This window comes from Zeus faber (assembly GCF_960531495.2).
Source record: "Zeus faber genome assembly, chromosome: 21".
Lineage (NCBI taxonomy): Eukaryota > Metazoa > Chordata > Actinopteri > Zeiformes > Zeidae > Zeus > Zeus faber.
The window spans coordinates 24,582,188-24,607,643 of NC_137208.1; the positions used below are offsets into that span (position 1 = coordinate 24,582,188).

General features: G+C 44.6%; 1 protein-coding gene across 4 annotated transcripts in view; it reads right to left on the reverse strand.

Moving 5' to 3' along the window:
• flncb (filamin C, gamma b (actin binding protein 280)) overlaps nt 1–25,456 on the reverse strand; it is a 106,617-nt gene that overhangs the window by 46,412 nt on the left and 34,749 nt on the right. For 2 of the 4 annotated variants that reach the window (XM_080022412.1, XM_080022411.1), the window contains exons 3-19: nt 24,458–24,555; nt 21,520–21,670; nt 20,297–20,415; nt 20,113–20,190; nt 19,854–20,016; nt 19,363–19,563; nt 18,777–18,899; nt 6,287–6,424; nt 5,139–5,265; nt 4,917–5,053; nt 4,554–4,747; nt 4,186–4,299; nt 3,920–4,063; nt 3,414–3,537; nt 2,693–2,853; nt 2,344–2,434; nt 1,865–2,034 (exon numbers count right to left, since the gene is read on the reverse strand). In XM_080022412.1, the coding sequence (XP_079878538.1) occupies nt 1,865–2,034; nt 2,344–2,434; nt 2,693–2,853; nt 3,414–3,537; nt 3,920–4,063; nt 4,186–4,299; nt 4,554–4,747; nt 4,917–5,053; nt 5,139–5,265; nt 6,287–6,424; nt 18,777–18,899; nt 19,363–19,563; nt 19,854–20,016; nt 20,113–20,190; nt 20,297–20,415; nt 21,520–21,670; nt 24,458–24,555 (2,333 nt within the window). The remainder of the gene's footprint in view (nt 1–1,864; nt 2,035–2,343; nt 2,435–2,692; nt 2,854–3,413; nt 3,538–3,919; nt 4,064–4,185; nt 4,300–4,553; nt 4,748–4,916; nt 5,054–5,138; nt 5,266–6,286; nt 6,425–18,776; nt 18,900–19,362; nt 19,564–19,853; nt 20,017–20,112; nt 20,191–20,296; nt 20,416–21,519; nt 21,671–24,457; nt 24,556–25,456) is intronic. The other 2 variants (XM_080022414.1, XM_080022413.1) reach the window with 1 other exon arrangement.

Genomic DNA, 25,456 nt, shown 5'->3' on the forward strand with positions numbered 1-25,456 from the left:
GAAATACACCTTCGGGGCCTGCAGCTTTGCCAGAGTGGAGTCTCGTCAGCTGTCTTCTCACCAGGTCAGGCGTGAAGGACACTGAAGAGGTGACAGTTTGGGGAGGGGTGGGGTCCTCAGGTTGTGGAGGACATGATGTAGAGCAGGGGGGAGGGATGGAGTAGGTGGGTGTGAATTGAGGCGGTGAGGAGCAGACAAGGGGTCTGAAAGGAGGAGGAGTAGGGGGAGATAAAGTGGCAGTAGTTGTTGAGCAGCCAGCAGCAGAGACTTGTGGGGGATGGGCCGCAGTATCAAACCTATTGAAAAATAGGTTCAGTTCATTGGCCCGGTCCGCACAGCCCTCCAACCCCATGCCACCAGTCTTCTGGAACCCAGTGATGTTTCTCATGCCACTCCACACATCCCTCATGTTGTTTTGCTGGAGTTTTTTCTCCATCTTTCTCCTATAACTGTCTTTTGCCTCCTTGATTGTAAGTTTGAGTACCCCCTGCACTCTCCTTACCTCATCACGGTTGCCATCTCTGAAAGCCCTCTTCTTTTAATTCAGGATGGCCTTAATGTTCTTAGTGATCCATGGTTTATTGTTGGCGTAACAGGTGACATTGACATTGCAGTCCACACAGAAGTTGATATAGTCCGTGATGCACTCCGTGAGCCCATCAATGTCCTCCCCGTGGGGCTCACAGAGTGCAGGCCAGTCAGTCACTTCAAAGCAGTCCTGCAGTGCCTCATAAGCCTCCTCCGACCACCTCCTTGTGGTCATAGGCTTCCTCTTCACCAGAGGCACATAGCAGGGTTTGAGGTGAACCAGGTTGTGATCTGACCTGCCCAGAGGGGGGAGAGAAGAGGAGCTGTATGCATCCTTAATGTTAGCATACATCAGGTCCAGGGTCCTCTTCTCTCTGGTAGGACAGCTCATGTACTGTTTGAAAATCGGCAGAACTCTGTTCATGGTGACATGGTTAAAGTCTCCCGACATGATGATGAGGGCACTGGGGTGTTGGGTTTGAAGTTTGGAGATGGTGGTGTGTATGATGCTGCAGGGAGATGGTCGGTTTGCAGAGGGAGGGATGTACAGGACAACGATGATGACGTGCTGGATCTCTCTAGGCAGAGAGTATGGACGGAGTCCAACGGCCAGCAGTTCAGCATCCGGGCTACAGAGCTGTTCTTTAATGGTGTGACCAGGATTACACCATCTGCTGTTAACTAGAACGGCAAGCCCCCGGCCTTTCCGCTTACCGCTCAAGGTACAATCCCGGTCCACCCGGAAGGTGTGGAAGCCATCAACAGAGACGTTCTGGTCCGTAATGTCCCTGTGTAGCCATGTCTCAGTGAAACACATCAGACTGCACTCCCGGTACTCTGTGTGGCTCCGCGTTAGCGCCGTTAGCTCGTCCATTTTGTTGCTAAGAGACCGTACATTTCCCATAACAACAGAGGGAAGAAATGGCTTAAATCTTCTCCTTTCCATAAGCCCATCCCGTCTCGACCCTCCACTCATCCCCAGACATTGCTTCCCTCCTCTGCATCCCGGTGTGTTTTCTTCCAGAGTTCAGATGGTATATCAGCTGGTCTGGCCACTATGCCGGCCGGCATTAGCGCGATCAGTTGATCTTTGGTGAAACAAAGGCAGCGTGTCCCGGTGGACGCGGCATAATAAAAACAGCACGAAAAAAACACGAAAACTTTCTAAAAAAAACTTCAATAGAGAGAGCAGCACTTCACAGAGTTAGAGTGAAAAAAACAAGAACGAACAAAAGAGAATAGAAGTTAAGAAAGTTAAAAAGCAAACTCAAAAATTGGAGCAACGTAACAGGCAGCAAGCAGATTTCGTGCATGCGCACTCAATGATATGTTGTACCTGTTGTGCCGCAGTGTAGCGGACCGTGTAGGAGTAGTCGTGGTTGTCAATGATCTCAAAATCTCGCACTGCTTCCCCTTTCAACGCCCCAACGAAATGGACTTCAGGCGTGGCCTTGCCTGCTCCCTTCGTGTATATGGTGAAGTGAGTAGGTTTACCTACCTCTACACCTGTGAGAGAATGGGGATCGGTATCATCTATGTTTTGATTCGTTCTGGGAAGAAATAATACTTTTGGCAAATGGATGTGTGAGTACATGAGCAAAGAACAAAGACTGACAATAAAAAAGAAATGCAAGTCACACTTGATGGCATGACGTATCGAGACAAAATCTGGACTACGGTGAAGTATGTCAGGAACTTATCATTATTATTCAGTCTTCCAATGGCTAGGAGTATTGCTTTGGGTCACGGAATACTACAGATTTCACCTAAAATGCCCTTGGAGATTTATGGTCACAGTGTCATACTATCACTAACCTGTTTTGTTAAGTCCAGGCCCCTCTGCCCTGACTTTAGCCGCATCGTGGGATGGGTCTACCTTGATTCTGAAGGGGCTGATGGGGATTTCCTATAGTAAAAGTGGAGGTAGAATCGTCAGAAGTGAAAAATGGCTGCCAGTAGAATCAGGAGAATAACAGTCGAGTCACAATTAGATCTGCGGAAATGAATAGTTCCAGGGTAAACCTGTCAATGACCGATGGAGCTGTGTCCCGCTAAATCCCACTTACATGAAGGCAATGTGACACAATAGATAGCAAATCTGAAGTTTTGATTCTCTGCAATTCAGTCATTCCTTACTGTCGCTGTTCCATTCCACCCCTCTCACCTGATCTGCGAAGAGCACCATGATGGTGTACTGTCCTGCACCAGGGGGCGTGTACTTCACTGTGAAGGTATCGTTGTCATTCTTGATTATGTCAAAGTCAATGTCTGCCTCAGCTGGGCCCACAACACACGGTGCGCACTTTATCCCAATGCTTACATCTCCTTGGGAAGAAAAATGGGAAATGTTGCATAAATGTTGGTAGCTCAGGAGGTAGAGCTGGTGGTCTAGTGATCTAAACGTTGCTGGTTTGATCCCAGGCTCCTGCTAGCATGCTGTAGTGTCCTTGAGCAAGACACTTAACCCCTAATTGCTCCTGATGGCTGCGTCCGTCGGTGTTTGAACAATTGTAAGTCGCTTTGGATAAAAGCGTCTGATCAATGTAATGTAAAAAAATTATAAAAATTAAACTCTTAAAAAATGGTCTCAACAACTTTTAAGCGATAACCTATTAACATAATAAACACATATGTAGGAAATGAAGAATGTACAGTATGTCTTAATCCTTCAGACTTATGCATGTTAATGCTTGTGCTTCATAATTTTACTTCATATTTTTTGTAACTTCAAACATTTTGCATAGTAGATACCCTATATATATACCTGCATATACGTATTAAAAATAATGATTTCCTACATGAGCTTTCAAGGCAAGACAAGACCATCACATAATATGTCCTTTAAACGTGATTCTATCTCATGTGCCCAAAGCAAGGTGGCTGACCTTGTCCAGCCTCACTGCAGTCCACAGTGAAGTAGGTGGGCTCATTGGCCTTCAGTCCAGCTTTCTCAACACCAGGACCGTAAACCTTCACATTTTCTGGATGGCTGCCTTCACCGATGGTCACCTGAATCCAAGAAGAATAAAATAAAGGCCTCACTAAAAACAATAATGTTCCAATAAAAAGCAGCTAACAATTTGGAACCATGCGCTACTTTAGCAGCTATTGTGGAAGCCCAGACTTTAGGATAACCCAAATCATTTTCTATGGATCTATAAAGGTTTCTACGGTTTTGTTCTGGGCACAGATACACTTTGACATGCTGCTGCATTTTTGGAATAGTGTACATCAGCCTAGCTTGTAGCCACTGCAATGTGTACCCCTGCAGATAGGTTTACCCCCATCCACAAGTAAAGTATGTTTTTGGCTTAAGGACAGCAGGACCATTTTGTATAGTATAGTTTTGGATATCTGCACTGAAACACATATGGTGAGTTGATTGACCTACCCTGAAGGGGCTGTTAGGCACGTTGACCTCGCCCCAGGTGATGATGATGGTGTGTTTGATGGGCTTGCTGGGAATGTACACACAGAAGTAGGTGCTGTCTCCATTATCTGTGATTTGGATGTCAATTGGGAAGCCCTCTGCATCCTGTCAACGCAATATATATAATAATTTAATTCCCCTCGATTCAAGGTTATCATCACGAAGCAATTACTTGTTTTAACTTGTATTTTTTTTTGGTAATCATTTGGTAACCTTTTCATCCCCACCTGAGCGTAGAGCTTCAATTCCCCTCTGCCTACTCCCCGGGTGTCAATCGTGAAATCAGCGGGTTTATTGACTATGCAGCCAGTTGGCTCCAGGCCCAAACCATAGCACTGAACCTGAGTTGAGGAGCAGATTCTGGGTTGGTAAGGATCGAGTGTTGGTCATGAGGTGAGAGAGAGAGCAAAGAGAGAGAGACATAGAGCAAGCGATGGTGTTTGCTATCAAACAAGGTTTAGCCACGGCTGAATAAAATTAGATGGATGGCTAGATAGATAGATAGATAGATAGATAGATAGATAGATAGATAGATAGATAGATGGATAGATAGATAGATAGATAGATAGATAGATAGATAGACAGAAAGTCACACCTTTTCTGGGAAGACATCGTTAGCCATGGTAATGATGTGTGCCATGAAGGGACTGTCCTTTATGTCCTCGTCATCACAGATGACATGCACAGCGTAGTCGCCTGGCTCCGTGGGCCAGTAGCGCACATCACACGATCCATCGCCCTTATCGTCGCACTCGATCTTGGCCTGTGATGGCCCCTCGATGGAGAAGCCTGGCAAAACAGCCAGCGGAAAATACTTTACCAGTATTTGAATGACTATACTAGAATGTTACTGGCTAGCAGAGAAATGTGTGTGAAGAAATGTGCAGATAGTAGTAGTCGCAGACTTGGCCTCCTTAGTTCACAAAAGAGTTTTTCACTGAATTACCCTTTGACTTACCCAGGGTCCCGACCTCTGTGCCGATGGCCTCCACCACAAAATCTGCACTCTTCCCTACCATGCCGGTCTCCAGACCGGGACCCCAAGCCCGAACCTTTTGGGGACCGGCCTCCTCACTGATCACCACCTCAAAGGGGCTACACAATTACACACACAAACACAAATACAATGACGAGATGGAAATGGACCACCTGAAATACCTTTAATTTGCAATATTCCCACCTGCGAGGGATGTTGTGTCCTCCCCAGGTGATGGCGATGGCATATTTTCCCGTCACTATCGGGTAGTAGTCGCAATCATACAGGCCGTCTCCCATCTCACGCACTGTCACTGGCTCCTCAAGGCCCTCTAAAAGGGTTAGAAGCAAGCAGTCTTGTGATAAAAAGACCAAAGAAGCATTTTTTTTTATGAAAATCTGAATTCTGAGTCCTAATGTTTTGATAACTCCCCATTCACACACAAAAACCTGCAAAAGTAAAAATTGCAGAAGAGCGTTTGTAAAATGGCAGGAGAATTAAACTGTAATAATCATGCAAATAAGTGTGTTCAATAGGCGGTGATGCAGCAAACTCCGGAGCCAGCTGAAGGGCAAGTTTACTTTAAATTAGCTAGTAACCTAGTAATATTCGCTGGGAACATAATCATGTTAGCTGGTAACATGGTAATAGCAGCTAGTAGCATAGTCATATTAGCTAGGAATTTTGTAATGTTATTATATATTATTATATTTCTCATGAGCTTGAGATATGAGTTCCTTACGCATCTAGAGCCAGATTTACAATGATTCCGACAAACTGAAGACATATTCACTTCTAGAGTCAAAATGCAGAATGCCGCATGCAAAAACAGACACCTTGTGATACGAGAATTTCACATCTGACTTAGGATCCAGACGCGTTGGAATTAGTCAACTATAGAGATAAATTTCGGATCCGACCCTCCCACCGGAAACCACTGTAGCAGGGTATGACAAGTTAAGAGTTATTGGGATTGAGCTTAAATCGGAGTTATGTATCTAAAATAATGATATTGTTAACGTTGACATTGGGTGTCACCGAATCCAATAATTAAGAATCAGTAAATGTATTTTTATATTAATGAACTATGTGTCTTCTTTATTTTTTTCCGACTTTATAAACACTATATAAAGGGTGTTTTAAACTCGGCTGACTTAGCTACTGAGCTCTCCCATTGTCTCCATATTTTTGCAAATATTGTGCCACTCTTCATTAAAAAAAACATTAAATAGTTCAAATTGTAGTGACATAGTTCTAATAGATTAGAACGATGAGAATACGATAGATTAAACTTTTAGATCGTAATAATAACAGCATAATAGTAATAACTTTGATGAATTCCTCAGACTCACTGGGTCCCTTCACCATGATCTTGAGTTCTCCGCTGCCCGCCCCCCGGGTGTAGACCTTGAAGTCGGCCACCTCCTTCACCCTCACTCCCTTGGGTTGGAGGCCTCGGCCCGACGCCCTGCACACGTTTGGGTTGCAGGCTGAGGGAGACAAAGATTCTGTAAGCTGGCGGAAAACAACCTATTCTGCACATGATAGGCATACAGTACACACATCGCATATGCACACACACGCAAAGGTTATCGCCTCCTGGGACAAAAAAAAAAAAAAAAAAAAAAGAAATTTTATTTTAATCTAACTAAAATGAAACTTAAAAACCTTTCTAAACTAAAAATTGATTGATTTATTGAAAAAAAAAAACACCTGAAAGTAGATCATACAAATCATACAAAGCTAACAAACCGGATGAGTGTTATTGTTAGAATTAGCATTTTCTTTTTTAATTCTAAAATCATGAGCTTGGTGGGGAATAAAAGCTTAAACAGTGTTGCTCAAGTACTGTTAATGCTAAACTGCAGTTAAACAAGTGCCACACCATTGTTCTGACGGCACATTATTCCGAAACCCCAATAGTCCGAAAAATAACCTAGTCCTAACCCTAACCCTAAACCCTAACCCTATGTCCCATTGGACATGGACGACACCCTAACCCTAACCATCTCTAACCTTATACCTAAACTTAATCATCTCTAACCTTATACCTAAACTTAACCATCTCTAGCCTCATACCTAAACTTAACCATCGCTAAGCTTATACATAAACTTAACCATCCCTAAGATTACACCTAAACTTAACCATCTCTGACATTATACATAAACTAAACCACCTCTAACCTTATACCTAAACCTAACCATCTCTAACCTCATGTATAAACCTAACCATCCCGAAGATTACACCTAAACTTAACCATCTCTACCCTTATACCTAACCTTAACCATCTCTAACCTTATAGCTAAACTGAACCATCTCTAACCTTATACCTAAACGTAAGCATCTCTAACGTCATACATGAACTTCTCCATCCCTAAGATTATACCTAAACTAAACCATCTCTAACCTTATACAGTACCTAAACCTAACCATATCTTACCTCGTACATTAACTTAACTATTCCTAAGATTATACATAAACTTAACCATCTCTTACATTATACCTAAACTTAACCATCTCTACCCTTATACATAAACTTAACCATCTCTAACCTTATACCTAAACTTAACCATCTCTAACCTCATACATCAACTTATCCATCCTAAGATTATACCTAAACTTAACCATCTCTAACCTTATACAGCACCTAAACATCTCTAACTTCCTACATAAACTTAACCATCCCCAAGATTATACCTAAACATAACGATCTCTAGCATAATACCTAAACTTTACCATCTCTAACCTTATACCGTAATTTCCGGACTATAAGCCGCTACTTTTTATCCACGCGTTGAACCTCGCGGCTTATCCAATGACGCTGCTAATTTATGGATTTTTCCCGCTTTCACAAGCTTCATGCCGCCAAAAAAATGAGCAAAAAATACATTATGTGACGGTGCTCAGTTTTTTGTTGGCATGAAGCTTTCATTAGACCAATGAAATTGCCGAACAGGTTAAGGTGAAACAATGTAACTGTTTAGATTAAATCGAGCGCGCTCAAACTTCCCATCATTTACGGTAGTCATTTCGTCACCCTCATCATGGCAAAGACACAAAGAAATGCATATGATGCAGCTTTCAAGTTGAAGGCGATCGATCTGGCTGTTGGAAAAGGAAATAGAGCTGCTGCACGGTAGCTTGGCCTTAATGAGTCGATGATAAGACGTTGGAAACAGCAGCGTGAGGAACTGACTCAGTGCAAAAAGACAACAAAAGCTTTCAGAGGGAGGAAAAGCAGATGGCCCGAACTCGAAAATGAGCTTGAAGACTGGGCCAACACACAGAGAGCAGACGGCCGAGGTGTTTCAACTGTGCAGATCCGACTGAAAGCCAAAACAATCGCCACCGCAATGAAGTTTGAGGATTTTAGAGGTGGACCATCGTGGTGTCTGCCAGTGGGTCCTGACAGCGTGGAGCATTGTCAAAAAATCCACTATCATCAAAGGGTTTTCGAAAGGCTGGACTGCTGCGTGTTGAAGAGGGCCGCATGAGTTCAGCGGGGAACTTGCCTCCAGATGAAAGTGACAAGAGCGACAATGAAAACGATCCAACATCAGATGAAGCAATTCTGAGGCAATTCAACTCCGAAACTAAAGGAGATTACTTCAGTGGTTTCAGTGCGCAGGAGGAGGAAGATAGTGACCAATGACTTTCTTGGTAGGCTACTGTTTTTATTTTTGTTACAAACCGTGTTTCGTTAAAGCCTATTTATTTTTGTTACAAGCCGTGTTTCATTAAAGCCTGGTTAAAGTTAATTTGATTCAATGTACCGGTAGGCACCTGCGGCTTATAGACATTTTTTTAATAAATATTTCAAAAAAATTCAGTGGGTGTGGCTTATATTCAGGTGCGCTTAGTCCAGAAATTACGGTAGTTAAACTGAACCATCTCTAACCTCATACATAAACTTAACCATTCCTAAGATTAAACCTAAACTTAACCATCTCTAATATTATACCTAAACTTAAACATCTTTAACATCATACCTAAACTTAACCATCTCTAACCTGACGTTTATATTGTTGGGGATTCAGAATAATGGGCCATCGGAACAATGGGCAAACGGCAGTCAAGATAAAATCTTGATAAAGTACAGAAAGTACATCAAATGTCAAAGAAAGTGAAACTATGATAACGTTGACTCACATGGCCGCACGTGCACACACACACAATCCGAAAACCACACACACACTGCTGCTGGATTTGTGCCATTAGTTGCGCTACGAGAGGCACTATTTTCTGCGGCTGCCAGGAGGACAAAAACAAAAAACTGCAGGAAAGATGGCCCACATTTGAAAAGAGAGGGAAAGAAAGGGGTTATCATACTGCAACATGATTCAAAGAGAATAACAGTCTGAGATTTGTGTGCAGGACAGGACTTGAAGCTATGGAAGGAACGGAGAAGAGTCACATGAAGACACGAGAAAATCGATGGGAGGTTTAGATTGGAGTTTCATAAGCAGACTGAAATTTCACTGTGGAAGCGGGGGAAACAAAAGTTAGTGTGGCCTTGGCAAAACTATAATTTGATTTGGATGGATCTCTATGGCATCAAAGAGCGTGTTAAGCCAACGAAACGATAGTGTGGGAGATCAAAGCGTCAAAACAATGACGCTTTTGATTGAGTGAAAGGTCGTGGAGGTTCGTGGCAAAATGTTGGTTTCCTGGGAAAACTGTACAGGAGGTAGCTTGTGAAAATAAAAGACAAGGTGTAGCTGAAAAAAGGGTTATGTTACTGCAACTGAGGTCTAGGGAGGGAAGCAGAGGGCAAGCACCAGGATGATGATGAAGATGAAAATGATGATCATGATGTTAGTGGTTGAAGACCCAAGAGTGTAAAAAAACAAATGCCTCCATATGTATATGACATTTAACCATATTATTGCTAAAATATATATTTATTTCTTTCAAATTTGAAAAAACAAAAAAATCCAATTTGATAAAATGGGGAGGGGCCACAAATCATTACCATCAAAAAAAAAAAGGTTGTAGTAAATAAATGTCTGCGGTAATTTAGCAAATGTTATCAGGAGATCACTTGTTAGTGGAGTTACTATGTGGCAGAACATGAACTGCAGAATTGAAAGGCGACCACAAGAGTGTGTGGGGTGGAAGGCAGCATGACATAGGAGTAGAGTTGCCAAGAGCTGTGGCTACCATGGCGTCCTCCTGAATAACATCATCTCAGATCTTCCACCCTTTTTCGTCCTTCTCTTTTGACTTTCTTCAGGACGAGTTTCTTACAAGTGACCTGCACTCACACCAGCATCTACCCGGTCACTGTATGTAGCCTCATTTAGAAACGTGAAGATACATTCAAGATTCAAGATTCAAGAGGTTTATTTGTCACATATTGCATAGTGCATACATTTATGCACAATAGGTTCTAAACTGAACACAATAGCGAACCTAATTACTACCTAACTAACTAACTGCCTGAACTAACTGATTCCGAAAATATAATGCAGTTTTAAATTAAATAAGACTCAAAAAGGTAATACTGAGTGGGGGGGTACAAAATAGAATAAATGGGAATAGACTTATGTATATAGGATAGGCTATTTATGTGGAGATATACAGTACAATATACAACAGTACAACACAGCAATACAGTAACACCGAACAGAACAGCAATACAGCGCAGTATGCAGTAACCCAGTGCAGTGATACAGTATGCAGTGCAATATGCAACATACAGTAAAGTAAGGCAGTGGGGCCTATGTGAGTGACTCAGTGAGGACCCCTGGAAAGTTCAGCATTGACAGTCCTTATGGCTTGTGGGAAGAAACTCCATCTCAGTCTCTCTGTCCTCGTTGTGTCACCGCGGAGGTGCTTATCCGACTGCAGCAGCTGGAACAGTCCGTTGTTGGGGTGGTGAGGAGCCTTAATGATCCTGCGGGCTCTGCTGCTACACCTCCTGGTGTATAAGCCCTGCAGGGAGGGGAGGATAGTTCGAGTTGTACATTCGGATGAACGCACCACCCTCTGCAGGGCCCGCCTATCCTGAGCAGTACAGTTCCCAAACCAGGCAGTGATGTTGCCTGTCAGGATGCTCTCCACTGCTCCAGATTAGAAGGACTTGAGGATCCTCACCGAGATTCTGAATTTCTTCAGATGCCTGAGATGGTAAAGATGCTGCCTCGACTTTCTCACCAGAGTGTTTGTGTGTATAGTCCATGATAAGTCCTTTGTGACGTGGACATCCAGGTACTTGAAGTTGCTCACCCTGTCAACAGAAGTCCCATTAATTGCCAACAGCGCCTGCGCCTCGATTGTAATCCTCTCCTAAAGTCCACAATCAGCTCCTTAGTTTTGCTGATTTCAAGAAGAGGCTGTTGTCCTGGCACCAGAGTGACAGGTCAACCACCTCCTCGCTGTAGACCTTCTCATTGTTGTTATTGATAAGGCCCACCACTACTGTGTCACAAGCAAACTTGATGATGGTGTTGGAGCTGGACCTGGGTACACAGTCATGTGTACCCAGGTCCTGGATGGATTACAGTAGGGGGCTGAGGACGCAGCCCTGGGGAGATCCTGTGTTCAGGGTAAGGAAGCTAGACATGTGCCTCCCCACCCTAAGCACCCGGGGCCTGGCTGTGAGGAAGTCGAGGATCTAGGCACACAGCGGAGTGTTCAATCCTAGCTCCCGCAGCTTGACAGCCAGTTTGGTGGGGACTATGGTATTGAAAGCTGAACTATAGTCGATGGACAGTAATCTCACATAGGCCCCCTTCCAGCCATCAAGGTGCATGAGCGTGGTGTGCAGTACTTGGGAGCGTCATCCGTGGATCTGTTCGGTCGGTACGCAAACTGCAGCAAGTCAATGGTGCAGGGGAGGGAGGCACAGATGTAATCCTTAATCAGCCTCTTGAAACACTTCATGACCACCGAGGGGAGGGCCACCGGATGGTAGGCATTCAAGCAGGCAGGAGAGGCGATCTTCTGGACAGGGCTGACGGTGGACCTCTTGAAGCAGGACTGGACCACCGACTCGGCCAGTGAGGCGTTGAATAGCCTAGTGAGCACCGGGGCTAGCTGGTTAGCACAGGTCTTCAGTACTCGCCCAGATATGCCATCTTTGCACGCAGCTTTCCTGGTGTTCACATGCATCAATGCCCTCTTGACATCATGCTCAGACACTGAGAGTGCGGGCTCATCCCCAGCGGTGTAACTCCAATTAGCCGGCGAGCTAGCGGTGTTGTTGCCAGCCTCAAACCGCGCAAAGGAGTTCAGTTCATTGGCTAGGGAGGCGTCCACACTTGTGGCAGGGGAGGGGCTGCTTTTGTAGAGGAGAATGCAGAGGCTCCTATCACTGGCCACCATCCAAAAAAAGTGTGTGTGTGTGTGTGTGTGTGTGTGTGTATGCATGTGTTGTAGTGTTGTGTGACAATTAAAGATTCTTCTTCTTCACAAGAGTCTGGTGTCCCGTCGCACCACTGTCTCTGAATGTCCGTTTAGCGTCCTTTACCGCCCTTCGCAGTTTGTGGAATGGCGCTTTGGAATTGTCCATATTTCCGGATACAAGACCCTCGTTGTAAGCGGCCATGCGAGCATTCAGAGCGCTGTGGATGGATTTATGGTCAGACTGTGGGTCGCCACAGTTTCTTGTTCTGAAATATCCAAACTTTCACCGTGGGAACGATGCTGTCCACTAACCTTACTAACTAATTACATAGCTATGAAGCTCATAGCTTCTTCCATAAACTCGCTGACATCACTGGAACTTGATTGGAACATGTCCCAGTCGACGTCAGTCAGAGCTGAGTCCTGAAGTGTGGCCTCTGATTGGTCCAACCACCGCTTAACATTCCTCGCCACTACCGTTCCACGCACGATGCACGGCATGTAAACAGGGAGTAGCGAGATGGCTGTATAATCCGACTTCTTGAAAGCAGGGAGTGAGACAGCGTTGTATCCATTCTTGTATGGTGTGTAGCAGTGGTCCAAAGTTCTATCTCCCGTGGTGGCACACGTGATGTGTTGATAGAAAATTAGGCAGAACATTTTTAAAGTTCGCTCTGAAAAGTCCCCAGTCACCACCACAACCGCGTCAGGATGTTTGTTCTGAAGTCCGCACAACACATCATACGGGTCCAATAGTGCTGTGTCGGTGTCCGCTTGCGGTGGAAAATAAACCACTGTGATGATGACCGCACTGAATTCCCGGGGGAGGTACAATGGACAGCATGAGACGGTCAGCTGTTCCAGGTTCAGCGAGCAGGAGCAGGAGAGAGTCTTGATGTTGTTGGGGTCACACCAATGGCTGTTAATCATGAGGCAGACGCATCCACCCTTGGATTTCCCCGATTCCTTCGACCTGTTGGCGCAGAACACGGAGAAAGACTCGGCTGGACGTATGGAGTGGTCCAGCACTAGCGGGTTCAGCTATGTCTCCATCAGGCAGAGGATGCAACAGTTTCTTGTATCCCATTGGAATGTAATCCTCGCTTGAAGGTCATCCATCTTGTTCTCCAGGGACTGGACCGTAAGGTTGCATCCTCATTCTAACCCGAATGCCACCTCGTTTACTGTCCGTGGAACAGCTGCTGCATTGTTGTTCTTGTTTTCCTGGTTGAGAGCGTTGGCATGTAAAATATCCCTGAGTGCAATCGCGGTCGTAGGAGATCACTGCTGACGAGTTTTTGGAAGACATAGTAATATCATACGGAAAAAAATACTAAAATGTGTGTGATCAACACGGAGTGCCCGCGCAGGCGACCACTAGGGGGCGGTGTCACAATCGCACATTTATGTATTTTAGTCTATACAATGTTACGTTGCTGTGCGATTCACTTGGTTTTACCTGAAAGGGGACCTATTATGAAAAACTCACCTTTTCAGTGTTTGCGCAAAGAACATTTGGATCTCTGATGGGCCTACTAACACACAAACTGTGAAATAAGAGTCTAATCGAGTCTAATCAACTGAAATGTGCTACTGAGTGATGTGTTCAAGATCCAACGAGGCATCAGAAAAATAGTAGCTGTGGAATGATAATTACTCACAGAAATACCACAACATTTTTGGAATTTCATGGAAACATAACTTATTGAAAATGTAATCCAAGGAAAAATTCAACAATTAAATTACGTAAATTAGACTGCTATCGTAAATCGACGTTAAAGCGTCATAACTGACATAAACATGACACAAGGTCACCTACCAACACTGAGACTCCAGATCTACCTACATCTGGAGAAATTGCCAAAGATCTAAGACAATAAAGACGCCATTGTTTAAAAATCCACGTCAGTCACAATATAAAAAATAAGTACTGAAGAAAACTACGGTGAGAAAACACTAATGAAAAAAACTTTCTATGCAAGTGTTGATTCATCATACGTATCAGTGTTAAGAGGCTCATTTCACCAGGATGATTACAATATCGAGACTCCAGAAATAAACAGCATGCAGCTATGAGTTTAACAGTAGTTCTTCACAACAACATTCACAATGTTTGCACATGGACACAAAATTACCTAGATGTTTGATTGAAGCAAAAAATGTTCATCAGGAGTTGAAAAAATTTGGTGGAATAAATTATAATTTTACAAGAATGGATTATATTGCAATAACAGAATTGCCAACAAAACAAATTAGGTTTTATACAACATTCCAAATAACGTTTGCAGACCTGTTGACTGGCTGCATTGGTGTAGATGACTATGACTGTGTTGTATAATATAGCTATGCCAATTGATAGAGCACTTAAGAAATCATTGTTAAATAATAATGATTAATGTTTATTAACTATTTTGGGTAATAGATGTGCAATTATCAAGCAGGGATCGTACTGAAATAATTTCAGTATCCAGTCAAATATGTGACCCACCACAGCAAAACCCGCATTGTCCCACATTTCTAAAACCGCCAGGAGCAGCCAAATAAGTTGAAAAAACCTTTCCAGAAGGAAAGTTTGATTAATCCAGATTTGTGTTCCTTTGGGGTTTTTTTTATCTCTCGAACAAATTTTCAAAGCCGAGGTTGATTTATAAATTGTAGAAAATGTTTAACCCTGCAGTTAAATATTTCTGTTTACATGGGGAAACACAGTTCACTTACCAAGAGGCTGAATAGCGATGAACAACGCTGATCAATCATTTCCTTTAAATTCACAGTCCAGGTGAAGATCATTCCTCCATATTCCATGTAATGTGAGGTCATAATGTGAAACCGTTTTGATAGAGTTCAACCTTTAAATTCTACTACTTTTACACACACACACAGACATTATTGTGTAGGGGGCCTATACCAATATATACCGACGAAGAAGTGATGTTGACGTCAGTTCCGTAAACAAGACGAGGATCTGGTTTCACTTGTCTGTGAAAACTTAAGAAGCGGATGGCGGATCTAAGTCAGATCGCCGCCCATAATATGACCAGTGCGATAGCTCCAAGTCAGTGTAAGCAGCACCTAGTGGACATTTTCCACGATGATAGTCAGTTGTCTCCAACAGCGATGCTGAATCTGATACCGGCGTTATCCCAGGATTGGAGAACATTTCAAACAGCGGATTTCAATCCGAATGTGAGGATGAAACTGAATAATTTCAAGAACCACTTCTTAGGACCGGAGCTAGGAGGGACCCAAACTCACAACACAGAGAGACGGGAGGCAGACAAAGGATTTTTATTAGACCACACGGTGGAGATGGCCAGGGGAACCGGTCAGGTAGGGATGGAGCAGAGCAGGGCAGGGATGATGATGACCGGGAAGGAAGGGTCCAGGATCCGGGTGGAGAGATGGGGAACCGGGCTGGATGGAGAGGGAGCAAGGAACCAGGAACTAGGAACTAGGCTAGTAGCAGTACAACTTGGGTAAGTTAGTTGACGGTCTGGCAATGAGTGACTGGGGAGCTGGAGAATAAATACTGTGTGGGTGATGATGGTAATTGATCCCAGGTGTGTGAAATTGGCCTAAGGGAGGAGCCCCGGATGCGTCAAGAGCAGCCTCTAGTGGTGCTGGGAGGCCATGGGCCTAACACCACTGGAGGAGAACGACGACACGCCTGTTGTTGTTACAACAGAAGAAGTTGATGATGTGATGAAGTCTGTTGAGGTTGGTGATGCAGATTATCAACAAGTAGCAATGGACAAGATTCTCAAGTTTACCTGCAAATGCAGCCAAGGGCGAAAAGAAAATGTAATGAGGCAGCCCCAAACAGGCTCTCAGAGTGTAGCTGGGGTAGGGTTGGGGTTAGCCCACATAATAACTCCAAGAACTTTGAAGATATTTGGCATACGCACATTTATATATTAAATGACACACCGAGGCTGATATACAGAGATTCATATTATTGATAGACTCAAAATTTTGTTTTTTTGTCCACACTTTTAAACTCCTAAATAATTCCACTTTTATAAAACATGCATATTCTTACCGTTTAATAAAAGCTTTTTTAAAAATAAAATATGTTGTGTCGATGACGCTGTTCAACATTCCCTCAAAACACAAGAACAATGCAGAGATTGCCCCATTTAGCAGGGTGTCAAGTCCCCATTCAGCAGGATGTCAAGTGGCCATGTGACAAGTAGCCAGGCAGCTCTGTTGGTCCACCAAACCATTTGCATTCTGAGAGCTGGCTGAATGATGCAAGTAAGGGGGAAAACTTTGAAGGTGATTTTCTCAGAAATACAGTTCACCACACGCTTGTCATTAAGAAGTCATAGCTTTAAAAATATTTGCTTGATTTGCAGAGGGTGACACTTCGTTTGGAAGCTCTGACTCTTCACTTTCAAATGATGCGGAAAAAAAAGTCAAAAGCCACTAAATGTACCTAAAGTCTGCGGTGGGTCACATATGTGTTTAATTTGTATGCTATACAAATTAACAATATGCTATGTATTTGTATGTATTTAATTAATTGTGTTGTGTAAGTAAGTATCCATTTTTTTGTTTTCTGTTGTCCAAGTCTATATATTGTGAAATTAAGGTTACCTTTTTGTAGTTCTGTACTTCTTTGAAGTTGTTTTTATACAACTTGTAGTTTAAGTGCGTTATGTAGTCTCTTCTTTGACGTTGGTTGAGTACTTCTCTTCTTAAACATTGTGTCTATGCCAAAATGTATGTCCTTTTGTTATCTGGTTGAAATGGAAATTGTTCATACATAATGCCATGAAAAATTTATTCATGGAAATACATGGACGTAACAACATTATGTTTATAAATTCAGTAGATTTCGCTGCATTACACAAAAACCAAAAAGTATATGTTTGTGTATGTACTATTTGTAAATGTATGTACTATTTGTAAATGTATTAATCTGTCTCACTCCACCCATGGCTTAATAACTACCAAACACTGGCGGACCCACCAGCATTTCGTCTGACCAGCGATGGACACTGGTCCCCGGGCGCGTCCATGTATGCTGCCCACTGCTCCTGGCTGTGCCCCCGGAGGAAGGACAAGCCAGGATGCATTAAACACAGAGGCCTCATTTCACCGGCCACCATCCAAAGCATGTGCATGTGTGTGTGTGTGTGTGCGTGCATGTGTTGTAGTGTGGTGTGGTGTGTGACGAATAAAGATTGTTGTTGTTGTTGTTCTTCTTCTTCTTCTCATTATGTCAAAGCTAAGCTAAGCTAACAGCTAAGCATGGGAGCTGATCTGTTGTTGGCTGCACATACCAGCACAAATCTTTTCAAAGAAAGTGGAATCAACACCAAATGTCGAACATGAGGGTTGAGGTATTTTAAAAATAATGGTGCTGTGTGTGCCCTTTTGCCGTTTTTGAGGCATACCTTTAAACCCTGTAAAAAAAAAAAAAGGTTTGGCTGTAACGTTGACAGTAGGCTGTTCACTGTGCCCCGCAATGTATTTTACTTTGTATGTGTTATAATGCATAATCTGAGTGATATTTTCAGCAAAAAACTTCAAAGACTGTTTTGGGGACCTTAGAGCCCTACAGTATATTAACTTTTTGAAAAGGAGCATAATATGGCTCCTTTAATTAAAATCATCTGCATTCACAACTCATTCTTGTTATTCATGTATTTGTAAAAAAACTGGGAAAACTGCCTACCATTAAAGCTTGCATGTGGCCGAGATCCCTGTTCGGGGTCTCTCTCCCCTTTGATGGTTTGCGCACACCTTGCCTCTTGTTGTTGCTACTACCAGAGTGAGCACATGCTTATCCTTTTCTTAACCACCACATCTCCACTTTATCCATTGAATCCTCAAAAACTCACCTTACCCAAAGTTATATTTGAGATTTGACTGTGGTCTGCGGGCTCATAGACCTTGTCTGTGTGACTGTAGTTCATGTAAGGCTACATTCTACTATTTACTGGGTTTGAATTAAAACTGACCAATCTTTTAAGCTCCCAACGTTATCATAACATTCCCCAAATATTAAATTAACCTTCACACCTAAACCAAGCCACACCTTCTGTAGCTATATCTTCCATATTTCTATCTCCTGCTTCAACTGATGTTCACAAGGTCTGTACGACCTTGTGAACAGACCTCGAGGTCCGTTTGGACCTTCTGAACGTCCACGTCATGCTGCTACAATGTCACGGCGTGCCCCACCCCTTTGTGGCCGCCAAAATTGCCAAAAATGGACCATTGAGAATATTCAGGCAGACACAGGATTTGCACAGGAAGAGGAAGCTGCTTGGGAAGAAGCACCAGCACATGCTCTCAAGCTAGGAAGAAATTGACAAAAATTAAAAAATAAACTTTCTAGAAGAGGCTTTGAGGCAGGGGATATTTCTGGACTGAGGTTTGAAGGGACCAGGCTAGCTCAAGCGGAATCCAGCTGCAACCCTTGCTCCTCCCCGTTCAACCTCCCCCACCCCGTACCCTCACCCTTCGGCCCTGTGGCCTGTACTAACTTGGTCGCCTGGGTTTGGGCGGTGTTGGAGGAGGGGCTCTCCTTCCCTTGTCTGTGGATGGGGTGCGTACAGACTGGGGGACTATCAGCACCGGAGAACCGGGCGGCAAGGCGCTCTGCGGGGCTAAAGAAGGGGAACAAGAGGAATATGTACACATGTGGGGAAGAGCATGGAGGGTGGATGGATGGGTAGGTGGGGAGGGGAGGGGTGAAGAGGACTCTGCACCCAGAACTCTGCACCCGCGAGGGCCACCCAGAGCACTGAACCATATAAACTATAAGAAGAGCGCTTCAGGCAGAACCCAGCTATTCAAAGAGAAGCCAAGCCAGGAGGCCTTCACCAGGATGAGATAGAGCTCAGCAACTCTAACCCATACTGTAGATTTTGGACACCCATGCATACACTGTTATTGGGCAAAAATTGTTTCAGTATGCATATTAATATGATACTCAATTAAAAACAGGAGATTGACGAGGGGTAGGAAGGGAAAAGAGGGTTGATCATAATGTGCTGATTATTGATGTCATAACTACTGGACAAATTAATATGGAATATTAACAATGACCGTTGGACTTAGTAATCTCACCCTCCGAGAAGTGGACAGTGAAAGGGCTTCTGGGTATTTGGTGCCCAGCAAATGTCACATAGATGACATGCGGCCCCTCCAGGACCGGGCCGTAGGTGCAACGAAATATGCTGTCCCCCTTGTTCTCAAGTACGATCTCCACTGTGTCGCGCCTGCCGTTTGAGTCCACGATGATCACCCCCACGTCACCGGTGCCTGCACCTAAGGCACAGATAAATGCAAAATATTTTGTTTTCAGAGGACAGCCAGCATGTTGCAAAAGTCTTAATGCCTCCACACATTGTGGTTTTGGCCACATTTTGGAACCATTATACATGCCACGCGATCTACTGCACGTTTCTCTGAACAAAACCAAAAAAACTGTGTTTTTATTGTAGATGTATGTATTCTATTTTACTTAGCAAAAAACTTCAAAGCCATGTTTGGGGACCTCAGAGACCTATATTAACTTGTTGAAATTGAGTTTAATATGGGGCCTTAATAAAAGTTACCTGCAGTGTAAATGTCAAAGTAAGTAGGCTTGTTGGCTACATTGCCCACAGGCTCCAGTCCGGGCCCTCTGGCCTGCACCTTGTTGGGGTCTCCCAAAGCCTTGGACACATTCACCTGGAAAGGGCTCCTGTCAATGTCTTGCCCGGCAAACAGAACCTTCACCTGAGAAAAGATGCAAAATATCCACCTGAATGTCCACCACTCTGCACTCCACAAACAAATGTTGGCCTAAAGATGCACAATGTTCTTTGCACTCACTTTATGGAGACCCTCCACTTTGGGTAAGTACACCACAGAGTAGGTCCTGTTCTTGTCATTGTTGGGGATCACTCTGGCCTAATGAGGAAGCACAGAAAGTGCATGTGATAAACAGAAAGCACAGAAAGAGATTGATGCGGAGTGACAATAAGAGAGGTGTTTTAAGGGGATTTGGTGCTCCCACCTCCTCTGTGTGGCCCTCTGGGTCCTCAACGTAAACCAGGACCTCCCCAAGCCCAGCCTCCACCGTCTCTACCAAGAACTCTGCGCGTTTCAGCACCACATTCCCTCTGGGCTCAATACCTTGCATGTGACACAAAGAGAAAACTTATGAGGTGTAAGTAAGCTACAAACTACTTATAGTAGTATCTCCGAGTATATTCAATAATGTAAAAATGACGATATTTGTAAGTAATGATCTAGTTTAATGAAGCAGCACTACGCCCCAACAATAGAGCATATATTAGTGCATATTCTGACTTCCTGCACCATTACAGTAACCGTCCACTACTTTGTTTGTTTTGCTGGAGTAACGGAGTTAGTGATTGCACTTGCCATCACGGGCTGTCTTAGTTATTATTGAATGTGCACTGAATTTAATTTATTATTATTGACCTGCCTGTTTTAATATTATGTTATTTAAAGTTTTATTTATTATTTACCACAGTGACTTATGTGTGTTTTCGCACGCTCTCTAGTGGGCTTCTGCAGACTTGAGCGCCCCCTGTTCAGCTACTAGTCTGCTATCAGGGGTAGGTTGATTTATCGTAAGCTCTGGTAATATATTTTATATCTTTGTTATTATGGGTAAATGTGTGTTGTATGCATGCTATATCTCGAGATAAGCTTCCAATTACCACAACAGATGTTTTGTGATGATATTGGCTGGGTTTAATTTATAAGGAGCAACTTAGTTTAGCATTGCTAGCCAACTTTCGCATTTTAGCTAACCCTCGTGTGTAGCTGGCTAACCGGCAGTGAGCCTAATTCATTTTGTTTTGTTTCAGTGAACATTCTTTGAAACCTGTGTTATGAAACCTGGCTGTTGGAGATTTAATACCACTGTGTTTATTACCAGGTACATGTAATAATTTTCTACATTTAACTTGTATGTAAAAGACAAAACAAACTGTTTCTAATCTGCTATGTCTGGTCTCCATGTGAACATACTTTGGAACATGTGTTATGAGAACTGGCTATTGGAGATTTAATACCACTGCAGTTATTACCAGAATAAATGTAGATTGGAGCCAGACAGTGACAGTGTGAGGATCATATTTAACACAACGCAAGACAGAGAGTACACAACCGCTACAATAGCTAGCTAGCTAGCAAGCAAATGCACCTATTGTAGTCCTAATGCACCTATTGAATGGATTTGATTTCCGCCCCCACCTCTCCTCTTACCTGGGCCATAGGCTTTTGCCTTCTTGGGGTGTAGGGTCTTGGCACGCAGAGGAGCGCCAGGCTTGAGCTTGGCTTTAGGGAACTGGGAGAGGTAGGTCATGACGGAGTGCTCGTCCACGTTGGGGTCCACAATCTCCTCGGGTGCAATCACCTACGTACGAGATGAGAAGCGCACGGTTAGCACAAATTGTCCTTTATCAAAGTCAAGCCTCTATGACTTTATTACCTTCCCTGTCTCTGAGCTCTTTGTAAATCCAAGGAAACACTGTACTCATTACCATTTCTTTTTTGGGGGGATAATAAAAATGTTCATTGTGGCGGGCAAAGGGGCATGGTCAAGCACCGGCTGCGGATGACAGCACGGTTCCCTTTCCCGTGGCCGGCAAGCTGCCTCAAATCGGCCCAATCAGCACCGCCAATTCGAGGCAGGGAGTTTTCTTAATATTTGTCTGTCTTACAGAGGAGAGTGGTGCACGGGCTCATGAGCAGCCCAGAAGGACTATTATTATCCGCAATTATTAGAATACTCCTCAGTGATATATATAATTGTGGCCTGCGTGCCGCATATTGAAATGAACAATAAAACTCTCGCCATGTTGCCGCATCATGGCCAGAAAGAGTTAGCCTCCCTCCCTAAACCCTTACCTGTGGGAAGAGACCCCCACAAGTGGCGCCTGAGTAGAGACCCAGGAGGGGCAGGGGGCCGAGTAAAAGGCGTCCCGGAGTCGGTCCGTGGGCTGCGGAAACGCCTGGCGAAACTGAGGGAAGAGCGGGACTACTTCCGCGACCAGTGTGAGCTCCCTGGAGCACGCCATGACCGGCTGATGGCCTGCCACCACCGACCGGGAGCCGGCCAGAGGTCCAGCCACGGGTCCGCCTCCAGGACCCACACGGGATTAGCCGGGTCTCCAGCCCGCCCCGATGCCCGGGAGGACAATGTCCAGGGGGGTGCTACATCCATTCGCAGGACCCATGTGGGATTCGCCAGGTTCTGTGGTGCCGCGGGACACTGTGCTTTCCCCTTTCTGTCCCACCTCAGCTCCCAGGGCGGTACTGCCGGGGGAAATCAGGGAGCTTCGCAGACGTCTGGGCAGGAGTGCGGAAACTGCAAGTGGCCCTCTGATGGAACTTGGCCAGGTGGTCTGGGTCGCCAGCACGCCGGACCCCTCCCCCAGTCGGAAAGGAGCCTACCAAGTACCGGTAAGGCTACAAGGGTGTAGACATCAGGCTTTGCTGGACTCGGGCTGTTCGCAGACGATGGTCCAGCAACACCTGGTTCCACCCAGGGCTTTGGTGGAGATGTCATAGTTGGAGGTTCGTTGTGTGCATGGGGATATTCTATCACATGGGGATATAAGTATCACAAGGTATTCACAAGGTTAGTTCCCACCTGTCCCACTCCCTGGTTTGGGCACGGATTGGCCAGGGTTTGACGCTTGATGAGAGAGACTGGGGGAGTGCATTCACGGCCGGTAGGGAAATGTGAGTGTTGCGTGGCACACAGTGACACGGAGGGGTCGTTGGCGGGCACAACGGGTGTGAGGGTCTCCCCCGGTCCCTTTAACCTTCCCTATCGACGATTTTTCCCTGGAGCAGTCCCGAGACGATACCCTATAAGGGGCCTTTCAAGATTCAAGATTCAAGAGGTTTATTCTTCACATATATATACATACTTCCATACATACATGCAGTGAAATGTAATAAAAGGAGGGGGGTAGTTAAAATTTATGTCGTATTGACGCGCCCAGACACCGTGCTCACTCACCCGTATTTTTCGGTGATTAAGGACAGGTTATAAAGAGTGAGCCGTGACAATCAGACAGGAGATAAGATAACCCAGTTGTTGGTGCCGAAGAGCCACCAGGAAATGTTCTTCCATGCAGCTCGCCATAACCGATTGGCCGGTGACCTTGGTCACGAGAAAACACGACAGCGGATAATGGCCCGCTTCTATTGGCCGGGCATTTGGGCAGATGTGCGTAACTGGTACGCTGCATGTCCTGGGTGCCAGTTAGTCAACTCTCCGGCTGCGCCAAGAGTGCCGTTGAGACCCTTCCCCCTAGTCGAGGTCCCTTTCGAAAATCTCGCTATGGACCTCATTGGCCGTTAGACCGTACCGTCCGCGGGTATCATTTTGTGTTAGTCCTAGTGGATTATGCAACCCCGTACCCAGAAGCAGTGCCCCTGTGCAGTTTTACAGCCAAAAGTGTCGCACAGGCGCTGTTTCAGGTCATCTCCCGAATCGGGATTCCGAAGGAAATCCTGACTGACCAGGGCACTACCTTTATGTCACATACACTTAAGAAACTTTACGAGTTACCGGGCGTCCGCCCAGTCGGCTGTCTACCGGACGGCTCCCCGGCCTATTCGGGCGGAAGGGGTATGTGGCGGTAAAAGGGCTGTGGTCAAGCACCAGCTGCGGACGACAGCACGGTTCACTTTCCCAAGGCCGCCAAGCTGCCTGGAATCGCCCCAATCAGTCTGACTCGAGGCAGGGAGATTTCTTAATGTTTGTCTGTCTTGCAGAGGGGATGGCCGCACGGTCGCGTCAGCAGCCCAATAGCATTATCATCAATATTATTATTATAATACACCCCATCAATTATATTTGATACTTGTGGCCAGCATATCTTATTGTTCAAGGGGATAATAAAACTCTCGCCATGTTGGCTCACCACAGCCAGAAAGGCTCCATCTCCCTCCCTAAACCCTTGCCTGTGGGCAGAGACCCCCACAGAGGCAATGGAGGGATTCAGTCGTGACTTTTTGACTTTGATAACATGCAGATCAAACATTGATCGATTAGACCGGAAAAACCACACATTTATTACAAAAAAGAGAGAACTGCCAGCACACACACATACACACACACACACACACACACACACACACACACACTTGAAGATTTAGAAAAAGTAAGACTCCAATTGGACATTACCTGCGGTACACCAAGCCAGTCATCTGCCTGCTGCATGGCCTCTCGGGCGTTCTCCACGGGCTGGCTAGGGTCCCATGTCTCCCAGTCAGGACACAGTCCTTGGGAGATAAGATGGAGGAGGAGGGGGAAGAGGAGGAGGAGAAAAAGAGAGGGATTTGGAATAGAAGAGGGAGAAGAGAGGCTAGTTACCAAAAGGGTCCATACTGGAAAATCAGCACGGATAACAAGCTGCAATGATCTCCTGAAACCAATAAACTCCACCAAATCTTTTGTAATCCCCCAGCTGCTGACACCTTCTGCGGCTCAACCAATTAAATGTTTTACATTCAGGGTATGTAAAAAATAAAAAAGAACAGTAGTACCACAATATGGCTGTTGAATGAGAGGGTCCCAATGAGTGAGATTTGTTCATACTTGTCAAGCCAAGAAGGCTACACACAGACATGTGGGGAGAGAGTAATGCAAACAATTGGATTTATCTGGTGTGACATTAAGAGCGATTACAGGCATTCATACACGTAGGAGCGGTCTCCCATTGTGAGGCACACAGTGGAAAAGAGTCCAGTAAACTGGCCTTGTGTTTAACAAGTACAACAACTTTTTTTACATTTGTTTAATAACCAATAAGAACCAGTGGAGAAGATGTGAAAATTGATTTTTCTTTATTTTGTTTGTGGTGTTGGATGTTATCATGCTTCCCCGTGTTTGTGTGGGTTTTTCTCCCACCTCCAAAAGACATGGAGACTCTAAATGTACTCTTAGGTGTCAACAATGTCCGTGTGACCCCGAGATGGACTAGTGCCTCATGAGTTACCCTGAATTGAGCTGGGATAGACCGCAGCCTCTTCCAAGACCCTCACCATTTCTAGTAGAAACCTTTTTCCTGTGTTTTGGAAAAATGTATTTTTTTAACATTTTGCTGATAGCCAGGTGACATTTAATTTAATTTTCCACTGTTTGAACAAGAGACCGACAGAAAATTGTGTTCCTCCTAGGGCA